This window comes from Hyperolius riggenbachi, chromosome 3 (assembly GCF_040937935.1).
Source record: "Hyperolius riggenbachi isolate aHypRig1 chromosome 3, aHypRig1.pri, whole genome shotgun sequence".
NCBI classification, from domain to species: Eukaryota; Metazoa; Chordata; class Amphibia; order Anura; family Hyperoliidae; genus Hyperolius; species Hyperolius riggenbachi.
In genome coordinates, this window is record NC_090648.1 from 477,863,708 (window position 1) to 477,886,017 (window position 22,310).

At 43.9% G+C, this 22,310-nt stretch overlaps 1 protein-coding gene across 5 annotated transcripts in view; it reads right to left on the minus strand.

The window, feature by feature from the left end:
* Positions 1 to 22,310, minus strand: part of PCDH1 (protocadherin 1) — a 352,375-nt gene that overhangs the window by 39,685 nt on the left and 290,380 nt on the right. Inside the window, exons 5-6 of one of the 5 annotated variants that reach the window (XM_068278112.1) lie at positions 13,069 to 13,201; positions 2,366 to 2,376 (exon numbers count right to left, since the gene is read on the minus strand). The exons of 2 other annotated variants lie outside the window; for them this stretch is intronic. In XM_068278112.1, the coding sequence (XP_068134213.1) occupies positions 13,080 to 13,201 (122 nt within the window). In that variant the 3' untranslated portion in view covers positions 2,366 to 2,376; positions 13,069 to 13,079. Of the gene's footprint in view, positions 1 to 2,256; positions 2,377 to 13,068; positions 13,202 to 22,310 lie in introns of those variants that run through there. 2 more of the 5 variants (XM_068278109.1, XM_068278111.1) reach the window with 2 other exon arrangements.

The window sequence follows — 22,310 nt, forward strand, 5'->3', positions numbered from 1 at the left end:
CCAGGAGAAGACAGATGTAGCAATTGAGTAGAGTATACAACCTGTCACTAATACATTATGAATACAAATGAACTGTTTAAATTACAGGAGAGCTAGACCAACAAAATGTTTGAGTTTAATGTACAATAGAACTGTTTATATCAAAGCTATAATCTATGTAGATGGATAAATTGTGTATTTTTTCCCCTTATTTTCCATTTAAAATGCATAGAAAATAAGGTAATCACTAAAAACCATTAGCCACAAAAAGCCTAATTTGCCCTAAAAAAAAAACAATATATAGATCACTTAGTTGTGATAATTATTGATAAAGTTCGAGTAGTCAGAGTAGTGTGCAGAGGAGTAAGGAGGCCGACATTTGTATCAATCCTTCCTAGAAGTGCTTTTGTAAAGGATAAAGGAATCGCTAAAAATCCCCCATGAGAAGATGGAATAGTCCAAAATCTGTCAGATCTGTCAGCTTTTTACTACCTACCCCAAGTGTCAATGTATCTTGTACCATGTTTGCCTTGTATAGCATTGGCCCATGTTGTATAACCTTGTTACATCTGTTTCCCTTTGAATCACTGTTTATTGTTTAGAGCTGCAGAATATGTTGGCACTTTGCAATATTATTATTATTTATTGTATTTATAAACGACTAACTCATTTGACCTTCTCCCGACCGTCTCACGCCGATCGGCGGTGGGAGTATGGCGCTCTTGCTCCTCGCGAGATTAGCAGGGAACGGGCGATCGGTCGAGCGAGTGTTCCCCGACGAGTCAGCCTGCCAGCCGCGATTGGAGCTAGCAGGCTGAAATAAACAATAAAAAGCAGATAATTATGTGTACAGCATAGCTATCTAGTGCAGTGCTGTACAGGGGACAGCCTTGTCACTTAAAGGATACCCGAACTGAAATGTGACATAATGAGATAGACATGTGTGTGTACAGTGCCTAGCACACAAATAACTATGCTGTGTTCCTTTTTTTCTTTCTCTGTCTGAAAGAGTTAAATATAAGGTATGTAAGTTGCTGACTCAGTCCTGACTCAAACAGGAAGTGACTACAGTGTGACCTCACTGATAAGAAATTCCCCTTTTTTACCTCTTTCTTTCTCTCAGAAGCCATTTTCTGCTAGGAAAGGGTTTTATAGTTGGAATTGCTTATCAGTGAGGGTCACACTATAGTCACTTCCTGTCTGAGTCATGACTGAGTCAGCCACTTACATACCTGATATTTAACTCTTTCAGACAGAGAAAGAAAAAAAAAGGAACACAGTATAGTTATTTGTGTGCTAGGCACTGTACATACACATGTCTATCTCATTATGTCACATTTCAGTTCGGGTATCCTTTAACTGTGCATCCCATCGTCTCACATTCGAATACCATGCATAGGCTGATGCCTATGTATGGGTAGTGCAGTGTATGTATCGCAGTCTATGGCTATTTTGGGAAGGGGGGGGGGGGGGTGCAATCAAAGATTTTTTTTTTTTAAGATAATGTTTTATTTAATAGTAAAAAAAAATGGCAGCAGCAATCAGAGACCACCAAAAGAAAGCTCTATTTGTGAGAAGAAAAGGAGGTAAAATTAATTTGGGTGCCAAGTTGTATGGCCGAGCGATAAACTGTAACTGTTATTCAAAGGGTATCAGACGTAAGAAGGTTGTACAACATGGGCAGTGCTGAATTGTAAAAAAAAAAAAATGGCCTGGTCACTGGGGGGTATAACCTGTGGTCCCCAAGAGGTTAAATACTGCGCACCCAGAAACGACCTTATGCACGACATGTCCGCATTCAGTGGAACAATGTCGTCACATGTCATTATACATCCGTGGCCAGCTGCACAATATTTGCCCAACAACCACGTGAGATGGTCGGGCAGAATGCCCGATTTTGGTCGCTCGTCATGTCTTTGGCTACATCTTTTCACGCGTCTTTCAAACATGTCGAAATCTGAGCAGGTCTATGAGGCTTTAGACACAGATGCTCAGCAGGAAAGCCAGGCAATCTGCATTGTTTAAAAGGAAATACATATGTCTGTCCCCATATCCCTTACTTAAGGGTCCTTTAAAAAACCTGGCCTCTACTCACACCTTCTTAATCCATAGAAGGGTTTTCTCCCGGGTTTGTTTACTATTGCATATCTAAGCAGGACAGTGGGTTTGACTATGGCTGCCATAAGAATATGGCTAGCCTTCAAGCACAGGGTCCCAAGGTTGGAGTCCAAGGTTTTAATTTTACAAGGGTTGCCCCAAAGGGGCCCTGATATGTACCTGGATCGTGCTTTACATCATTTTCCTGTATTCTGATGGCGGTGCTGGGAGAGATCACCCAGCCAGGTTCCCACATTGCCGGCCCACCCTCAGGGCCCCACTGCTCCTCTGTAGCCATCTCTAATATAAAAAATGACAAAGAAAAAACACATCCTGCTCAGTTAAAGTGTATCCGAGGCGACATGTGACATGATGAGATAAACAGGTGTATGTACAGTGAAAAACATAATAATAACCAGGCTGTTTTACTTTTTTATTTTGCTGCCTGAAAGAATTAATTTTAAGGCATGGAAGTGACAGCTTCTGTCTTGTCCGTACCTGGTCGGGAATACAGTAAACATCACTCATAAGCAAATTGCAGCCATAAAAGTTTTCCTGACAGAATACAACTTCTAAAGGGCAGAGAGAGATAAAATACATGAACTATAGACCTTTTCTAACTCTGGGCCACTTAATAAGCTGCCACTGAGCAGAGACAACAAAACATTTAATCTACTTTGTAAATAACATTTCTATAGCGCTTTTCTCCCAGAGGAGTCAAAGCACTTAGGCTCTCTCAGATTCAGTAATTGGTAGTAGAATGAAGTATTAACACAATAAAATAATATGTCTGCAAATGCCAAATTGAATAGGTGGGATTTCAGTCTGGATTTAAACATTTAAATATAAAATAAAACCATGAGATACGTAACTAGAGTCCTTTTTTAAGAGTAGGAGGATAGATACAATTGTTTATCTCATCAATTTATTTTCGCCTTCGCGTTCACTTTAAGGCTGCTACAATTGTCTTTGCGCGACAGATCGGCAGAATCAAACCCCCTTCCGGGATGTGAAATGAAGTCAATTTCTGCTGCTGAAATGAATGCAAAAATATGCAGCGAATAATGGTGTTGTTTTAAGACCCAGTGGGAGGCACCGGGCTCCGATCACGTTTATATGGATGATCTGCTTACGCTTTATGGATATTGTGGTTTTTCTTTTTTTCATTTTATAATAAACCTGCACAGGCATTTTGAAGTCTAACAGCCAGAGGATGTGTCCGCTGTGACGCAATGCAAGTGAAACAGGGTGGTTTGACGTAACTCCGCGTAAAGAGATGGAAAGCTGAAGACAGAAGACCCTGGCGTGTCGTCAAAGTGTCAAAACAAAACATTTAATTACTATCCTCGCCGAACGATAAACCTGCTGATTCGGGGACCCTTAAGGTTCGCGAGGTGTTTGCTTCTGTCTGACAGCTGTTGCCGATCGTCCCTGGAGTTATTAAGCGTCCCATCTCACCCCTCCCCTTTCCAGCTCTGCTGTTGAATCCCCCGACTCCGGGTCGTTTAGAAATTACATATGAGATCTGCAGATTGCTACATAAATAACAGAGTAGGTACAAAAAAAATATATATACAGAGAGAGTATTTTTATGTCCGACCTGAACTCGGAATATTCTGCTAGCAGGGACAAAAAAAAATAATCTAAATAAATTGTAGAGGATGGATTCTACAGGGAACGGCTTGACATGCAGGCTTAAATTGCTATTGTTTTTGGCCCCGGGGGACTTCAATTGTTTTCACAGAATTGGCATAAAGCCTGCAGGTGCAGCATTTTAAATAAGGAAGGGGCTTGTTGAAATGGCATCTATTAAAGGGTAACTTTGTAAGAGATTTTATAAAAAAAAAATCACTGTAAGGAAATAAAAAACAAACCACAACAAAAAAACTGTGGAATACCATAGTGCAGTGATCTGCAAACTTGGCTCTCCAGCTGTTAAGGAACTACAAGTCCCACAATGCATTTGACTTTATGAATCAGGATTGTGGCTGTCAGACTTCTGCAATGCATTGTGGGACTTGTAGTTCCTTAACAGCTGGAGAGCAACGTTTGCAGATCACTGCCATAGTGCAGTGATGGCTAACCTTGGCACTCCAGCTGTGACAAAACTACAAATCCCATCATGCCTCTGCCTCCCCGATGCTTAGAGCTGTCAGAGTATTGCAATGCCTTATGGGACTTTTACTTCCACCACAGCTGGAGTGCCAAGGTTAGTCATCACTGCCACAGTGCTAGATCAGGGGTGTCAAACTCAATACAAAGTGTGCCTAAATTGTACACTGGGACCTAGTCGCGGGCTGAAATTGTACATTGGGACGTAGCTGCATGCAGAAATTGTACACAGGGACCTAGTCACCGGCCAACGTCAATGTCTACTGGCCACCTTCCTCCCTTATAAAGTTCTCTGGTGTCTAATGGCCCCCTTCGAACCCCTATACGGAGTTCTGCTCTCTACTCACCCTTCTGCTCTGTACATTCACTCACTGCAGGCTGTGTGTAGCGATTGAGAAGACACACTGCCCGTGGGACAGGAGGGGTGCCACATCTAGTGCAGGAAGTAGTACAGTGCGCTGCACTGCCTGCTGCGATTTTCCCAAATGTTGCCCAAACTAGGAGAAAAGGTCCCAGGTGGAAGAACACAGTGGCTGAGCACCACAGCGGCACCACTAGCCATGGCTACACCCGGCGCTGTGAGCACCTGCAGCCTTGTGGTAGGTACGCCACTGAAACCCAGTACTGTTGCCTGGTAACGATCCATGGAAAAGTCCTATTTTACACTTTTTTCCTTTTCATATGAATACTTGCTTACAGTCAGTTTTTAAGCCTTCTCAAAATAAAAGTTGACGATAGCGGCAATTGCTATTACCAGGAGTGGCTGAACTTTGCATAATCGTGCTCGTTACTATGGTATTTGCAGCACTTAATCAAATGTCTGAGTGACTGGGAAACACAACTACTATGCAATTTAGAGAAAAAGTTCCCTTTTCTCTCTGACATGAACTCCTTGAATTCAGACACAGCAGGTCTAATGCCGCTTACTCAAAGCTTTAGTAGCCTAAAGAAATCCCTTCCCTCTGTACGGCTTTTCCTAAATCCGTACAGCACAATTTTACCTGTTGAAGGTGCCGATTTTTATGGCTAATGATTTTTATTTTCTCCGCTGCACCTGGTATGTTGTAATCATAATTAGGTAGGTGTTCTAAGCAGGCAATAAATCGATCCCCCGGGGACGGCACTTCACAATGTTAGGTGAGGGAGGGCGTGTCAGAGCACAGCTGCGCGGAGTAAATAGTTTCTCCAGCTAGGCAAGTTCAGCAAGCCGAACCAACCAGACCTTTATTGGGGGGTCAAGTTTACTAATAATAACTGGAAGGCAGATGTGAGAGCTGATGACTTGAGCCTCCTATTCAGAGATGGGTTATGATGTAATGAGGCCCTAGGCCAGGTAGTGGTGTTGGCGCCTCTTTGTGGTCCTTTTGGTAAATTGAAGTGGAGAGAGGTCAGAGAAGGTGGCAGGTGGGCCCCAAGCACCTGCCTAGGTTGGCAGGTGGATGATCCTGCTTTACTCATTTTTTACTTATTGGAAATTATAATGGTGAGATTCTTGGCATCGAAGAGGAACTTCAACCAAGGGTTGATCTTAATCCCAATCAGTAGCAGATACCTCCTTTGCCACAAGGAATCTTTACCCTTTCTTAAATAGATCATCGGGGGGGGGGGGGGGAGGGGGGGGGGGTGTCTGTGTGGCTGATAATGTATTGAAAACCTTCCCACAGCGTGATGTCATGACCATGGTGCTGAGTGTTTCCTGTCTTTGAGCCTTGTTGCATTGTGGGAAATGACTGCTGCTTCAAACTGCAAGTATAAAACAACCTTTTAGCCTATCACATTGTTCGCAACAACTGGAATTATTAGCATATTTCACTGACCATCCCTACTACTTTACCTACAGATCTTTGGAGGAGCTGATTAACTGACCACAAAGTTTTTGGAAGACGAGAGGAAACTAGAGTGCATGGAGGAAAGATCTGAAAAGATAGGAGGAGCATACAAGCCCCAGGCAGATACTGTCCTGGCTGAAGTATGAGCCAGGGACCCGGGAAGCGCTAGGGGAGAGTACTAGCCATACACCAACATGGCATGGGAATAACAGAATTCCCGCAGTGTCTCCCTATCTATATGAAACATCCATGCACTGCAGCCTCTCATGTACAGCTTCCTTGAGCAGCAGCTCTCCTCTTCTATGTGTTGTTCCCCATTTGCAACCTCGCTTTTTAATTTGCAGCCTCCTCCTCCATTTGTCACATTCGCCCAAGGCCTGGGCCTTTGCGGCCTTCCCAGAAATCCAGCCCTGGTGGAGGGGATCCCCTAAGGTCTCTAGTTCCTTGCACTAGCCAGCACCAGCTCAGGTGCTATAGTTCCACCCCCAATGCAAATTGACCAGCGCATTTAATCCAAATAGCTGGATATTGTGGCAGACTCAATCCATCAACTGGCTTTCAAAGCAGTAGTGAGCCCAAATGCGCCCCCGTAATATATATTTTACATGGCACAATGGCGGAGCATAGGGTCGGAGGTGTAAGTTCAACACGTTGTCTGAAGGGGCCGATGCTGTGCCTGGCTAGATCCCGCCATGGCACTCCTAGCGGCAGTCATGTTTTCCTGTGTTGGACCACGCCCGACACTGGTGCTGAACTGGAAAATGTCAGCGTCTGATATAGTGCGACAGGACTGTACAGGGTTAAAGAAAACACTGAAAAATAAAGATACTTCCTCTCCAGACGAGGAGCATCCTTCCGTGCTAGGAACGCTCTGCTCCCGAGTTAAGCTCTTCGATTAGCGAGGCAGACAGTATCTAAACAGCGTATATAACACAGGAGCGGCCAGGAGCAGTGATAGCTGCCAGAAGATGATTTACACTCATCAACCACGGCAATAAAGCCAACAACAGGTCATAAGAAGAATCACCTCAGCACAACGGTACCTGATGAAGGGCGAGATACATCAGGCAACAAGGGAATAAGTACAGCTGAAACTCAGAAAATTAGAATATAGTGCAACAGTCCATTTATTTCAGTAGTTCATCTTAAAGGATACCCGAGGTGACATGATGAGATAGACATGTGTATGTACAATGCCGAGCACACAAATAACTAGGCTGTGTTCCTTTTTTCTTCCTGAAAGAGTTAAACATCAGGTATGTCAGTGGCAGTTTCTGTCTGAGTCAGGAATGTGACCCTCACTGATAAGAAATTACAACTATGAGTGCCCGTTTCCACATGCATTTTCTGCATGCAGATTTGCTTGACATATACAAGTCAATGGGCCTGTTTCCATTACAGGCGAAATTCGGTTACCCCCATAAATGGAAAAAAAACCTGTCCGCTTTTGTCAGAATTTTCTGCGCGGTTTCGAGTTAATGCATATGTATTTCCGCCTACGCGTTTACGCATGCAGAAGTCAGTGGTAATCAATGGAGACGGTAAAATATAATGAATAAAAAAATATGTGTACGCATGCGAATTCGCATGAAGAAAACGCCTGCAAACGATTTCTATTTTGTATATTAGACTCACTTTTTAAGTTGAATTACTGATATAAATGGACTTTCGCCGATATTTTAATTTTTCGAGTTTCACCTGTATACAGTTGCAAAAACTTATCACTGGCCACATGATAAAGCTGTCAGAACCCACAGAGTATCACAAGTGTGGAAGTCTCCATAGCCTTTAAAGGATACCCAAAGTGACATGTGACACGAGGAGACATGAGTGTGTACAGCGCCTAGCACACAAATAACTAGGCGGTGTTCCTTTTTTCTTTCTCTGACTGATAGAGTTAAATATCAGGTATGTAAGTGGCTGACTCGGTCCTGACTCAGACAGGAAGTGACTACAGTGTGACCCTCACTGATAAGAAATTCCAACTATAAAACACTTTCCTAGCAGAAAATGGCTTCTGAGAGAAGAAAGATAAAAAGGGGAATTTCTTAGTTAGGGTCACACTGTAGTCACTTCCTGTCTGAGTCAGGACTGAGTCAGCCACTTACATACCTGATATTTAACTCTTTCCGGCAGAGAAAGAAAAAAGGAACACAGCATAGTTATTTATGTGCTAGGCACTGTACATACACATTTCTATCTCCTGTCACTTCGGGTATCCTTTAAAGCAGGAGGATTATCCATACTATGCCAGGGGTAAAAAAAAACACATCTATAAGTAGATAAATACTTTATCTGCTTGCATAACATGTATTGTACTTTCCATGTTTTGATTTCATTGAATGTTATATGGTAAAAGAAGAGAATTCTGTTCCTGGCGGGGGCCATGTCTTTTGCCCACAGTTTAGGCTAAATTCTGATGTCATTTCTGCCCTTTACTTTTTTTTTCTTTTCTGAGTCACCTCAGCCTTGCTTGTAAACACAAGTGAGAAGGGGAGGGGATCATGTTTCAGATAGGCAGCTAGGCAGGGAAATAAATGGAAGAGGAGGAATATATTATAGATAAAAAGAACCCCCAGCATGCAACTGTTTGGCACTGACTATTAAAAGGGCCAGTGCGCCTAACGTATGTGAGAACTCCAAACCATAACAGCAGAAAAAGTTTTGGAAGTTTTGAATGCAGGATTAGCATGTTTATCACTTAATACACTCAGACCAGTTGCTGTTGAAATTTGATTTTTAAGGTGACACTTCCGCTTTAATATGGATGTAAATAGGGTCAAGGTGTCACCAGGAAAGGAAGTGAGGGACAGTAAAACAAATAAAAACTGACCAATGATCCATCTCTTCCCCAATGTACTAACTGTACAGGCAAAAGTCGTTTTCTTATTGCTTTGCTGCCCCTGCTGAACAACCTTATCCCATTCTTGTCTAGAATGATGTGAAAAATCTGGAAGATGCAGACAGAAATAAAAACACAGGAGGCTCTATGCATGTTCTGTTCCATCCAAAACTAAAATAAAAGCTTGATCTGGCATGCGACGCTGGATGACTGCGAACAACACTATCTGCATGGGAGGAAAAAACAACAACAAAGAATAGCTTCTGGCTTAAAGAGGCACTGTAGTGACAAAGGAGAACGCAGTACTTCAAACATCCAGGTTTCAGCATCAGAAACCCTTCCTAAATGTATATATTTCTGTATATTATTATGTAGACGCACCCTCCCTGTAATGCTTAGCCTAGGCTGATTAGCTATGCGGAATTCTTAACCCTCTCAGAGCCTTCTGGGGGACCAGGTATATTTTGACCTGGCTTCGCAACTCTCAGTAACCAAACATTCCTCAGAGCTGCACCTGACAGGACTAAATATGTTGCCACCTGTGATAAATCTCAAAATGTAATTCAGGGTGAGGAAAGATCTTACAATGGGAAATCATGGACTAATTTATAAATGTATTTATTTATTTATTTTAAAAGCAATTTTATTCATTTTTTCATTACAGGTCCTCTTTAAAGCATCATCGTGTGTAAACATTGCCGTGGTATACATGGGCGATACAGAACAGTATACTGTACTCAGTAAAGGGTTTTTTGAACGCGCCAAGAGCAGTTCAAAGGGTCAGACTGTGATTTAGCACCAGTGAAAGACGGAAAGGGGGTCTTCGCTACACTGACCTGAACTGCGCTTCCCCACCACTGTGATCTGATAACCACACAGGGTTCCCTGGGGTGAAGAAACACTCATAGATCATCATGTATCAGGGCAGGATGGCTTCCAAATCGCTCCAGGAATGTACAAATAGGGGTGAATGCTGCAAGGAGCTGAACTCAGAATGTCATCTCTGCTCTAAACGATATGCAACAGCACAATAACCTTTAAATGAAAAATTTCTTTGTTGCAGCAGATACAAATCCTAAAATAAATTTGCACAGTTTCTACTTCCTGATTCATGGAAGCAGACATACGGTTAACATCCTGTGCTTTCAAATGGGTTTATCTGTCATTGTCATGTGACACAGGGGAGAGATCAGATTACAACTGGTTATTAACTCAAATGAGGTAGGAATAATTAAACAGGCTAAACTCTCTAAATACATACAGGGTGCATTTCTCTAGGTACTTCTTCAGTCCTGTGCAAGAGTTCAGGTCCACTTTACAGCAAAAATACACACAGAAATCTGTAAAGAACTTTACTGCTGGGCTGGATAACTGCACCAGGATTGGGGACATAATCATCAGACTGGTAATAACCTCACTGACCTCCATTACCCCTCCCTGTGTCAGCCCTGCTTTCACCTTTCAGCTAGTTTGTGTAACCTCGTTAGTACAGTGGTCATTCTCCCTGCCTGGCATGTGACTGCCCAGTGTTTAAAAGGGACCAAGCAACACTTTTTTTCACCCTGGTTTCTAATAGCTATAGGAGCTGCCATGTTTCCCCCTCCCAATTTAGCTTCCCATTATTTAGCAAGGGGAAGGTGTGAAGACGGCATCTGTGGCTTCTGTAAACCCTTTGAAGCACAATGTTCTATCTATTCACCCCCCCCCCCTGCTGATGAAAGCTTTTGTTAGCTCCCTGCTAATGTGTGCAATAAAATGATTACAACAGTCGGATGGGCAGGCCATGGGAGAAAAGCAATAACACCCTGTGCAAAACTTGTAAATGTAAAAAGGAGTTTTTTTTTTATTTTTATTAATAAGCCACATTGTTGGCATGCATATCTAATGTGCTATTGAGATGCCCTGGGTGCTAAAATTGGTGCATGGTTAACTTTAAAACAAACCTGTCAGATTTAAAATAGAAAAAAAATGACACATTTACCTCTGTAGAGGGATCCTCCAGAAGCTTTCCCTGCCCCACCCCACCTTACCATTCCAGAGCTGGGACCCTGACTCCCCTCCCTCCAAACCTTAGTATTGCTTGCACTTGCACAGTACAACAGGCAGGGCTGGATTTGTACTCTCTACCGCCCAAGGCCGCTGTCAGCAGCTGTCCCCCTTGAGTATAGGTAGCCAGGTGACTCTCACCCCACATCCAGTATAGGTAGCCTCCTCCCCCTCCTCCAGTTTAGATAGCCTGATGACCCCTCCCCCCTTCCCTCTAGCATAAGAAACTAGATGACCCTCCCTTCTTCCCCAGTATAGCCTTCTGCCCACCTGCCCTTGATCCTGTGGAGTCCTAGGCCATAGACTATGTGGCCTTGGCTCAAATCCAGCCCTGACAACAGGGCCTCTGCTGCTTGCTATTGCACCATGCAGTTTAGCACCGTTGATGGGTGTGTGTGTGTGTGTGTGTGTGTGTGTGTGTGTGTGTGTGTGTGTGTGTGTGTGTGTGTGTGTGTGTGTGTGTGTGTGTGTGTGTGTGTGTGTGTGTGTGTGTGCGTGTGCGTGTGTGCGGGGTTCTTTAAACGGCCGCTCAAACGGCCGTTCCATGTTAGTTCACGGAGGATGTCTCCGTGAACAGTGTGCGCATAATGCACGCATAATGTAAACGCGCGGGGAGGAAATCAGCAGCAGCGCCGTAAGGCAGATCGGTGATCCCCGGCCTCTGATTGGCCGGGGATCGCCGGCATCTGATAGGCTAAAGCTCGAATGGCCATTCCATGTTAGTTCACGGAGGGTGTCTCCGTGAACAGTGTGCGCATAATGCACGCATAATGTAAACACGCGGGGAGGAAATCGGCAGCAGCGCCGTAAGGCAGATCGGTGATCCCCTAAAGCCTATCCTAGGCGGCGCAGGACGGATATCCATCCTGCGCCGTAGAAAGCAAGAGGGAGAGGGAGGTAAGGGGAAGGAGGGAGGAATATCGCTGCGGAGGGGGGCTTTGAGGAGCCCCCTCCCCCCCCGCTCGGCAGTAGGCAGCGACGGCGATCAGAACCCCACAGCAGGACATCCCCCTAGGGGAAAAAAGGGGGGGGGGGGGGGAAGTCTGATCGCCCTGCTGTAATCACGATCGGTGCTGCGGGCTGGAGAGCCCACGCAGCACCGATCATGCAGAAATCCCCTGGTCCTTAAGTGGTTAAACTATGGTGCAGGCATTAGGCTATGACTATGGCAGGGATTAGATTGTAAGTTTATCTGTGGACAGTTAGTGACATGGCTATGTACACTGTAAAGTGCTGCAGAAGAGGTCAGTGCTATATAAATGAATAAATAACCTGTTCAGAATGAGGGGGAGGGGCATAGACTGAATACTCTAAGGCGATTGCAGCCCACAGTGATAGCAGTCTGTGGTACAGGAAATGAAAAGTGTTGGCTTCCTGACCAGATACATTAACATAGATTTATCTGATAATCTAGCAAGTTATAAAAAGCTAATAAATAAATAAAGCTGTCCATTATCTGCGAACGCATCTGTGAGCTGGGCAGTCGTCTTGGGCAAGACATTTAATAACCACAATTCGAACATAACTGGCACTGGCAAGTGGCTTTTTAAGAAGAAAAAAATAGCTGGCAGTCTAAGGGTTAAGGCAAGAAAGAAGCTACAATAAAGTAAACCATTTCAATGTGTAGACCCAATGTGTTGGCAATGCGTATGTACAGTACTCATAAGATGGTTGCATTACAGACTTTAATTTTAATATAAATAAATAAAATTCAAAAACAAAGTCAACGACAGATTTATGAATGGAATAAAGTCATGTGATCCTGGTTAAAACATTTAGATTTGTTAACTGCTACCCAATACCCAGGTATCTGCCAATATGAAATATTCAGTCACAACACTAGTATGCCTGGTCTTTGTCAGTGAGTAATAAAGTTTTGTTGACACAGTCACAATACTAGTAATTATGGTCTGAAGTGTCGGTGAATAATAAAGCTTTGTTGGCACACAATAAGTCTCAATACAGTACTAGTAATTATGGTCTAAATTGTCAGAGAGTAATAAAGTTTTGTTGACATGCAATGCCCCGCTTTTGTTGTGGCCCAGGTTTTAGGCTGCCAATCCCTCCATCAAGCAACAAGTTAGCTATCACTAAAATTTAGCCACCCCTGTCCTCACTAGAACAATGCAAAAGGGAGTAGAAGAGGAACAGGAGGTCATTTACCAGAGTCCTTTCTACATCGCGGGTTGCAGAGTCGCCTGCCCTGCGGACTTTAGAATCTTATAATGAGGCAGACCGCAGCCTAATCTTGGCACGTCCCGGGTTAGCGGACTATCGAAATTTTCACCGCTCTTCCCTGTGGCAGTGCACATGTATAAGAAAGAGATAAAGAAAGAGAAAGGACGGCCAGTGAGACAGGGAGAGACGGAACATGACATACACAAACTGCAATGTGCAGCCCCTATATACGACAAGAGAAGCAACAAACACCAACTACAGAAAAGTGGTATAGCTATATATTAGGATAGATAGTGCACCTCCACTTGTATTATTGCAGCCGACATCCTCCAGCCAATTTAATGGTGGCCACCGCCCCCCGATTTTGTGTTTCAAAATTTAAAGGGAATTTGAAGTGAAAATAAACGTATGATATAATGCATTGTATGTGTAGTACAACTAATAGGACATTAGTAGCAAAGGAAAGAGTCGTAATGTTTCCAGTACAGGAGGAGTTAAAAAACTTCAGTTGATATCTATGCAAAAGAGCTTCTCTGAGTCAGAGACTGTCCTATTTTCTGAAGCACTTAAGCCCAATCTACATGATACGATTCTATTTACGATCCCATTAAATCCGACATGTCCAATTGCAAAACAATGCAAAACAATTGCAAAACAATTGCAAAACAATGGCAAATCTAATTGAATCGAATCCCGATCGGACATGTCGGATTTAATCGGATCGTAAATAGAATTGTAATCGAATCGTACAAAGAATCGTATTGTCTAGATGGGGCTTTATACATTAAAGAAACAGTGAGAGACAGCTTCAGATAAGGTTTTACTGCAGGGGCGTTCAAAGGATCACTTGCTCTGCTCTGTTTCATCATTTAAAACACAGCGGGTGGTTTGTAAACTGCAAAAATGACAGAATGATGTAATGTTATAAAAAGCTACATAATTGAAAATAAAACGGAGACTTTTCTTTGCTACTAATGTTCTATAAAATGATCCGTACTAAACATACAATTCATTATATCATGGGGTTTTTTTTCGCTTCAGTGTCACTGTAAGGGCTTTCAAATCTTTAAAAATACTTCATCAAGAAGTCCTATATTGCATTATGGTGTTTGCTCCTTGCATGATGTTTAACAAGACAGCAGCTTCTGTTTACATACAGCTGCTGCGCAGAACTTTTCCTGCAAAGCCTATACGCAGACACAGTACCCTTGCCTTGGTCAAACCTCATTCTGCACAATAAATATTACTATAGAAAGTTGTGTGGCAGGGAGAGGAGCTAAAGTCACTATTTTTTGGACAGTAGGTTCATGAAAACATTGGTGTGCTGCTGCCTTGTAATTTTTGTTTGTTTTAGGAACCAATTTACTTATGCTATTTGCATGATTAATCTGCATTTATTTTTTCTGTGGAGAACGTCCATACTACTATTAGCAGTAGGGATGATCAATGACATGCAAATACTTCAGAAATTATGCACATTTATGCAAATACATGCAGCTTGAGTTGAACTTACCCGGGGCTTCTAATGGTCCCCCGCAGACATCCTGTGCCCGCGCAGCCACTCACCGATGCTTCGGCCCCGCCTCCGGTTCACTTCTGGAATTTCAGACTTTAAAGTCTGAAAACCACCAGGAGTGTACTGCGCAGGCACAGACCATACTGTGCCTGCGCAGTACGCTCCTGGTGACATCAGCAGGAGGGAGGGCGCGGCTGTGCAAGCGCAGTCAGGGCCGGATTTCTGGCAAGGCCAAATAGGCCATGGCCTAGGGCACCAGAAATTTAGGGGCGGCTCAGTGAGGAACAGTAAAGCTGTTCTATGCAGCCATCCCTATCTACAAAGACAGCTTTATCCTTTGAACTCTGCCCTGTACTTGTGTTGTCCCTGCAAGACCTGAAAGCTCTGTCCTGCAGGTACACATCAGTCTGAAAGTCTGAAATTCCAGAAGTGAACCGGAGGTGGGGCCAGAGCATCGGTGAGTGGCTGCGCGGGCACAGGATGTCTGTGGGGGACCATTAGAAGCCCTGGGTAAGTTCAACTCATTTTCCCCCGACCTCCCTACAGTATTCCTGAAATTATAGTATAAGCTCTAGTCAAGTTTAGGGGACCCAGCAGGAAACCTCATAGAGAACAGTTCTCTAATCAAAGCACCCCCTACAGCACCAAGTGTTGCGAGGGGCCGAATACTGTGAGTGTCGATTACTAAAACCTAAAAACTTAGCAGTTCCAGAGGGTGATGTTGACCCAATCAGCAGAATTTCCCTATGAGGTTTCCTGTTGAGTGCCCTAAAGCAGACTAGCGCCATAGTATTTTTGCCTGGCATGCCCAATAATCACTAGGGTAAACCTCATAGTTCTTGAAAATTACAAACTCACAAGTCCTTAAAGGACCTCTATCATGAAAAAAATCTAAAATGTAAAATACATGTAAACACAAATAATAATAAATAGGTTCTTTCCAGAGTAAAATGAGCCATAAATTACTTCTCTCCTATGCTGCTGCCACTTACAGTAGGTTGCAGAAATCTGACATTACAGACAGGTTTTGGGCTAGTCCATCTCTTCATAGGGGATTCTCAACATGGCCTTTATTCTTTATAAAGATATTCCCTGAAAAGGATTTATATAATAATGCTGGCCAGCTTCCCTGCTTACTGCACACCTTTTTTGGCAGTTGGACAGAGCACTAAGTGCTTTTGAAAAGACATCCCTGAGAATCCCCTGTGAGAAGATGAGCTAGTCCAAAACCTGTTGGTTCTGTCAGATTTCTACTACCTATGGTAAGTGACAGGAACCTAGGAGAAAAGTAATTTATGGCTCATTTCACACTGGAAGAAATGCACTTCTTATGTGAATGTGTTTACATTTTCGCAATAGTGGTCATTTAAAAAACAAAAAAGGTAAACGCACCAAACTGAGCTGGACACCTAAATACGGATGCTGGGCAATGAGAGATTTACTCATGCTTGTTTGCTAGCATGGGAACCCTCATGGCCTACAATGTACTTGGGAATTATTGAATGAATATGGTCACGTGATTTCACCTGTTCTATGGATTTAAAAAAAAAAAAAAGCAACCGTATGGCGGAATATTCCCGTGCCAGTATAACGGTTTTGATGTCCTAAAATTGTGACTACAGTAGGATGATCTCTGTATGAATAATTGCTTGGATCTTTAGCATTTATGGGAAACTAAAAGACCTATATGGTGGTGCTTAAAGGGAACCAAGCGCTACTTTTTTCCCCTGGTTTCTAATAGCTATAGGAGCTGTCATGTCCCCCCCCCCCTCCCCTTCTAGCTGCACATTAGTATCCGGGGGAAGATGCGAAGATAGCATCTGTGACTTCTCTAAACTCTGAAGCAGAGTGTCCTATCTGTGACTTCTCTTAACTCTTTGAAGCACAGTGTCCTATCTCCCCACCCCATGATGATGAAAGCTTTTGTTTGCTCTCTGTTAATGTGTGCAATAAAATAATTGCATCAGTCCTCATCTGCCTGAAATTTCTGCAGTCGGACAGGCCTTGGAAGTAGGGCAATCTGCCTCTGCTAAATTTTTATATATAAAAAGGAGAGGTGAAATTGAAGGTTTTTTTTCATTATATTTGATAATATAATAATAATATTATATTTAAATAATTTTTATAATGAGCTACATTATTGTCATCCATTTTTAATGTGCTATTGAAATTATCTGGGTGCTAAAAATGGTGCTTGGTTCAATTTTCATTTCCATTTAAACTATACCAGTTGCCTGGCAGCCCTGCTGATCTATTTGGCTGCAGTAGTGTCTGAATAACACCAGAAACGAGCATGCATGTAATCTAGTCAACAGGACAGCCAGGCAACTGGTATTGCTTAAAAAGGAAATAAATATGTCAGCCTCTATAGCCCTCTCACTGCAGTTGTCCTTTAAGATTTTTGAGATCTGAAATTGGCCTAAGATCCTAAAAGCAGTGAATTTCTTCAGAAACTGTGTGTGGACTAAAGACTTTTCACGGTGTGCAATGAAAGACTTGTATGTGTACGATGCATCCGTGAGAGCTCCGGCCTGCCAGATCATCTCATCTGAACGCTGCCCAACACCACTCTCCTCGCACCTTACCCCTCCCTGCTTTGTTGTGTACAGCTCATCTGTCCTCTGTATAGAAATTGGAGGGGGGCCATTAGACACAGTGTCTAGTGGTCCTCCTTCCCCTATAACGTTCCCTGGTGTGTAGTGGTCCCCCTCCCTCCCATATACAGTTCTCTTGTGTCTAGTGCTTTCCCCTAACTCACCCCATATGGCTTCCCTGGTGTTCTAGGGCTTAACCTCCAGTATAGCTTCTCTGGTGGTCTAGAGTAGGCCAAACATAATGCCCAGTGGGGAAACCACTTGGGGGCCAAGTTTAATGGCTCTGAGGGCCAGATTTGGCCCGTGGGCCGGAGTTTGACATATATGCTTTAGACTGAGAGCCAACCAAACTAGAAACAGGTATTCCCAGATATAAAAATAGGGGAGGAAAAAATGCTCAAGATTTCATCTGGATGGATAACAGGAAATCTTATCGTGTGCGTCTGTACGGTTCTGGACAAGTCACTCGTGCAGTAGAGCGGACACGACTGGGATTGGCGATTTCCGCCTGATCCCGACCCGAGAGCCGTTACTGTTCCTGTGATGAAATCAGGGATAGGTAAATATTGCAGGCGCTACTGCGCCACAGCCTGACAAATTGTGGCTGTGGTTTCGGAGGGGCCCACCGAGACCGGCATGGGACGGAGAAGGACAGGGAAGCCTCTATAGGATCCAGAGGCTTCCCCCTGCCGAGGTAAGTACCACCCCGGGCACTTTTTTTGTTACAGGGTCTCTTACTTCATTTTATTATACCCTCGGGCTCCTCTTCTTCCTTTTGTGCTTGTTCACCCTCCATTGGAGGGGTATTCCCTGGCTCTGCCATCCCCAGGACCAGTGGTATCTTACACGAGGAACGCAACCACATCCAGTTTTTCCTGAACGGCCGAGTGGAGTCGGGTTACACATCTCCACCTGCCTCTTGTGGTTGGATGCCCCCTCTGCAGCCTCCCTTTGTGAGCACCACCTTTCCTTACACTACTGCCCTGACTCTTGTGTGACTCATAACACTATTCACAGTGATGGGCAAACTTGGCTCTCCTGCTGTTAAGGAACTACAAGTCCCACATTGCATTTCAGGAGTCTGCCAGCCACAGTCATGATTAATAAAGGCAAATGCATTGTGGGATTTGTAGTTCCTTAACAGCTGGAGAGCCAAGTTTGCCTATCACTGCACTATTGGGGCTCCTGAGGTCTCTACGCTTTTTCCATTTCAGGGTGTCGATTCACCCGACACTTTTAGTGGAAAAGGGCCCTAAAGATTTTTTTTAATGATTTTTTTTGTAAATGGGTCATCTAAAAGAAAATCCCAGTGTATAGCACCAAGCACATGAAACGCAGGAAGCCACGCTAAAAACAAGGGGGGAACCATCACCTATCCGAGGCTGGTAGACCATTTTTGGCTGGATGTGTTTTGCTGCGGCACAATGCAGGAGTATTTTTTTCTGTCACATATTTCTCTCAGTGATCTAAAAATGACAAGTGGAGGCCCACAGGAGGGAAAGGCAGGTATAGCGTGAAGCATAGCAGAAGCCAGAGGGAATATGGAGACAGGCATGCAGATGAGGCGTTGAAGCGTGTACCATTTTTAAGAGATCCGGTATACCGCTATGGGGAATTGAGTGGAGAGGGACAGAGACAGTGAGAACCACAGGAATAAATGTTTTAAATCTGACTGAAGTGCTTATAAATGAGATGTCGGTAGTAACTTTTTGTTTTATTTTTTAAACCATTTTCAAGTAGTTGTCAATCATACCAGGACAGCAAGAACAATCCTAATGTACTGAACAGTGTAGGAGAGCTGGAACATGACTGACTGCTGTAGGTAAGGCCTCCACTCCACCCCCCCCCCCCCCCCCCCCCAATCACAACCCCAAGATCATACATGTCAAACTCTGGCCTGTGGGCCAAATCTAGCCCACAGAGCCATCAAATTTGGCCCCCAAGTGGAGTCCCTGCTTTGCATTATGTTTGGCCCACTCTAGACCACCAGGGAAGCCATATGGGGAGGGAGGGGGAAGCACAGGACACCAAGGGACTGTAGAGGGGAGGGAGAGGAGGGGGCCACGAGACACGAGGGAACTTCATAGGGGAAGCTGTATCCAATCCAAGTATTGAATGAGCGCCTCTGTGGCGCTCATTCAATACTTGGATTGGATACAGCTTTTTTGAACTCCTGTATAGCCTGAGGAAGTGGTGCTGTGGCCCGCGAAACGCGTTGCATCTTTAGGAGTTACACTGTTTAATAAATGCATTCTACTCTACCTCAGAGTCTTGTTGTCCACTGCTAGAGGGAGGTAAGTCCACCTTACCTTCCCTCTTTTTACTGTTTTTAAGTAATAGTGTTTTTACTCTTTTTGGCGCCTCTGTTCTATCTGTGTTTGATACATATTACTTATCCACCCTTGGTGGAGGGGTACGCCCCCTTTTTTCCTATCTACAGAGAGCAACTTTTATACCCGAGTGGGGTCGGGTACCAATTCTCCCCACCTGCCTTTCAAGTGGTTGCCTGCTGGTGACCCTTTTTTGTGAGTATAATTCTGCACGAACTATCTAGACAGATTTTCTCTGTTAAAACTATATTGCACTATTGGGCTCTCGGTGCCGTTTTTTCTTTTGTCCTAAAATATTTGTTTATCACATCCTCCGATTCTCCAAAACCCAAAGTCTGCAGCAAGCAGATGAGAACAGCTGGTTGTGCAGGCATGACCAGAGGTCCTCAGGGCATTACGTGCACTGAATACTGATAACTCCACAAATAGAAGAAACCTGCTCTACTAAGGAAATAGGAAGTAGACACTGATGGTGCTGCTAAAGTGAGAACCAACCGAAGCTTGGATACGCTTTCCAACCACTCCATGTGCTTCTCTAAACTCTACTCTTCCATTGGGGTCTGATTGGTAACCCAAAGATATAGTCCTAACCAGATGCAGCTAAGCATGGACGGACCCCTTACGCTACATTCAATGATCGAGGATGCAGGTTCTTTGGCCCGACGTTGCATGTGATATTGTGTTTGCACCTTATCCTGCAAACAATAACGGGATCTGATACCCTAGGGCCGAGATGTCAAACTCAATCCCGTAAGAGGCCGAAATCTAAACGTCTAAACCACGGGCCAAATTGTTTAGATTTAACATCTGTTGAAAAGTCTTAATTACAGTTTTGTAACTATAGCGACCACGGTGGTCCTTTATCCTCACGTCTCCCCATTCTGCAGAGTAGCGCATGGGAGCAGTTTTATATTTATCTGCTCAGTGCTGTCTCCTCTAATCTTCCTGACCGACACATGCTCTATCCTGCATACCTTTGGCACTGAATACAGGTTATGTGATCGGAAGATGGAGGTTTGGAAGTATAGACAGTGCAGCTGCTGGGAAGAACAGAGGAGACACGACGCATCACTTTGTACTGATCTGAGACAAGCTTATACGCTTTAGGTCCTATGGGAGAAAAAGAGCATTACAAATGTTTTGTTGTTGTACTGTATTTTGTGGTGCAGATAGTCAACCAACCAAAACATTATACCCGTGACCTGTGTATGTGTAACCTGCGGCAATTGGGCTAACTATTAAAGATTGGGTTACAAATCACAAAACCCCCACAATAGATTCACCAATGACAATACTACAAGCCTCCTCTGATGCCTATTACCATCCTTTCCAATTAAACACACACGACACATGTAGTTACCGTTCCTGCAAGCAAACCCCTCACAAGGCAGAAATACAGTCAGGTGTATGGACCTTACTGATAGCTATAGTACTAAACGTCTTGATCTAGCAGGGATTGGATTTGATACCATCTGAAAGGAAGGTTGCAACCCATTCCCAGCGGCTTGCTTCTTCACTCTAATTATATGCTTGCTGATTCCAGCGCGGGGATTTCAGAGACCCCACACAATTATGCCGGCTGAAATAATAGGGTGGAGGAGGAAAAGTATCAGGAATTATATTTTCCATGAAGATGCTCATGTGCTGCAGAATTCTCTGAGGGGCGTTCGGCAACCTCAAGGCACAGCGAGACGAGCAGGAGGCACAACTGGGGAGATGTTCTCAGAAGCCGAGGTGTGCAGAGCTGCAGGTCTAGAGGGGCTTCTGGAGTCACGGGATCTGTAACTGAAGTTCCACCATCAGAGCACAGTATATTCTGCCTCTAGATCTCTCTGTCCCACACGGCTACAAACATCACACATTATGGACCTCAAGAGGAAAACTGCTCTGCAAGAGATGGAGATACCACCACCCTCAGGCTAGAAGATGCAGAATGACAATAAGCATGCAGTCTCTTAAAGGACACCCGAGGCGAAAATAAGCTAATTAAACATCTGTATCTATCTTCCTTCTCCTAAAAATGACTTTCAGATATTCCAGTTTTATTTTATGTTTAAATCTACTTTTTATGTTTTACATGTTTTATTGTTTTTGCTCAATGACACTCAGTGAAGTATGCCAGAGCAAAAATTTTTGAACTATTGACCCTTTTTATCTCTTTCCTGCTCTTTCCAGGCGGATCGCTCAGAAACAGCCGTATCAGTCTGCAGACAGACTGTACACACGCCGGACTGTCGCTGGAACGCCCACCCAGCGGGAGGTGACGATGGACCCGTCGTTGCCTCCAGTCCGGCGTGTGTACGGACCTTTAGAAAACTAGAGAGTGGTATGAAAAGGATTCAGGTACAATGTATATTTTGAGGAAGGTTAAGTCCCCTTCCCCCACCTGAATGCTTTGGAAAAAAAAATAGTGCGATGCAATGTTCAGCACTTCCATTCTGATTTTCAACAAATGCGATTGCAATTCCTTTCAACATTGTGCTTTGGTTGGATGCCATTATAAACCATTTTCCATGAACACTCGGTAGAGGTCACATATGTATTCTTCTTATTATTATTTAGTACTTATATAGCACCGACATCTTCCGCAGCGCTGTACAGAGTATACTGTCTTGTCACTTAACTGTCCCTCAGAGGGGCTCACAGTCTAGTCCCTCCCATAGTCATGTCTATGTATGTATCGCGTAGTGTATATATCATAGTCCAGGGCCAATTTAGGGAGAAGCCATTTAACTTATCTGTAAGTTTTTGGGATGTCGGAGGAAACCCAGAACCCCCGGAGGAAAC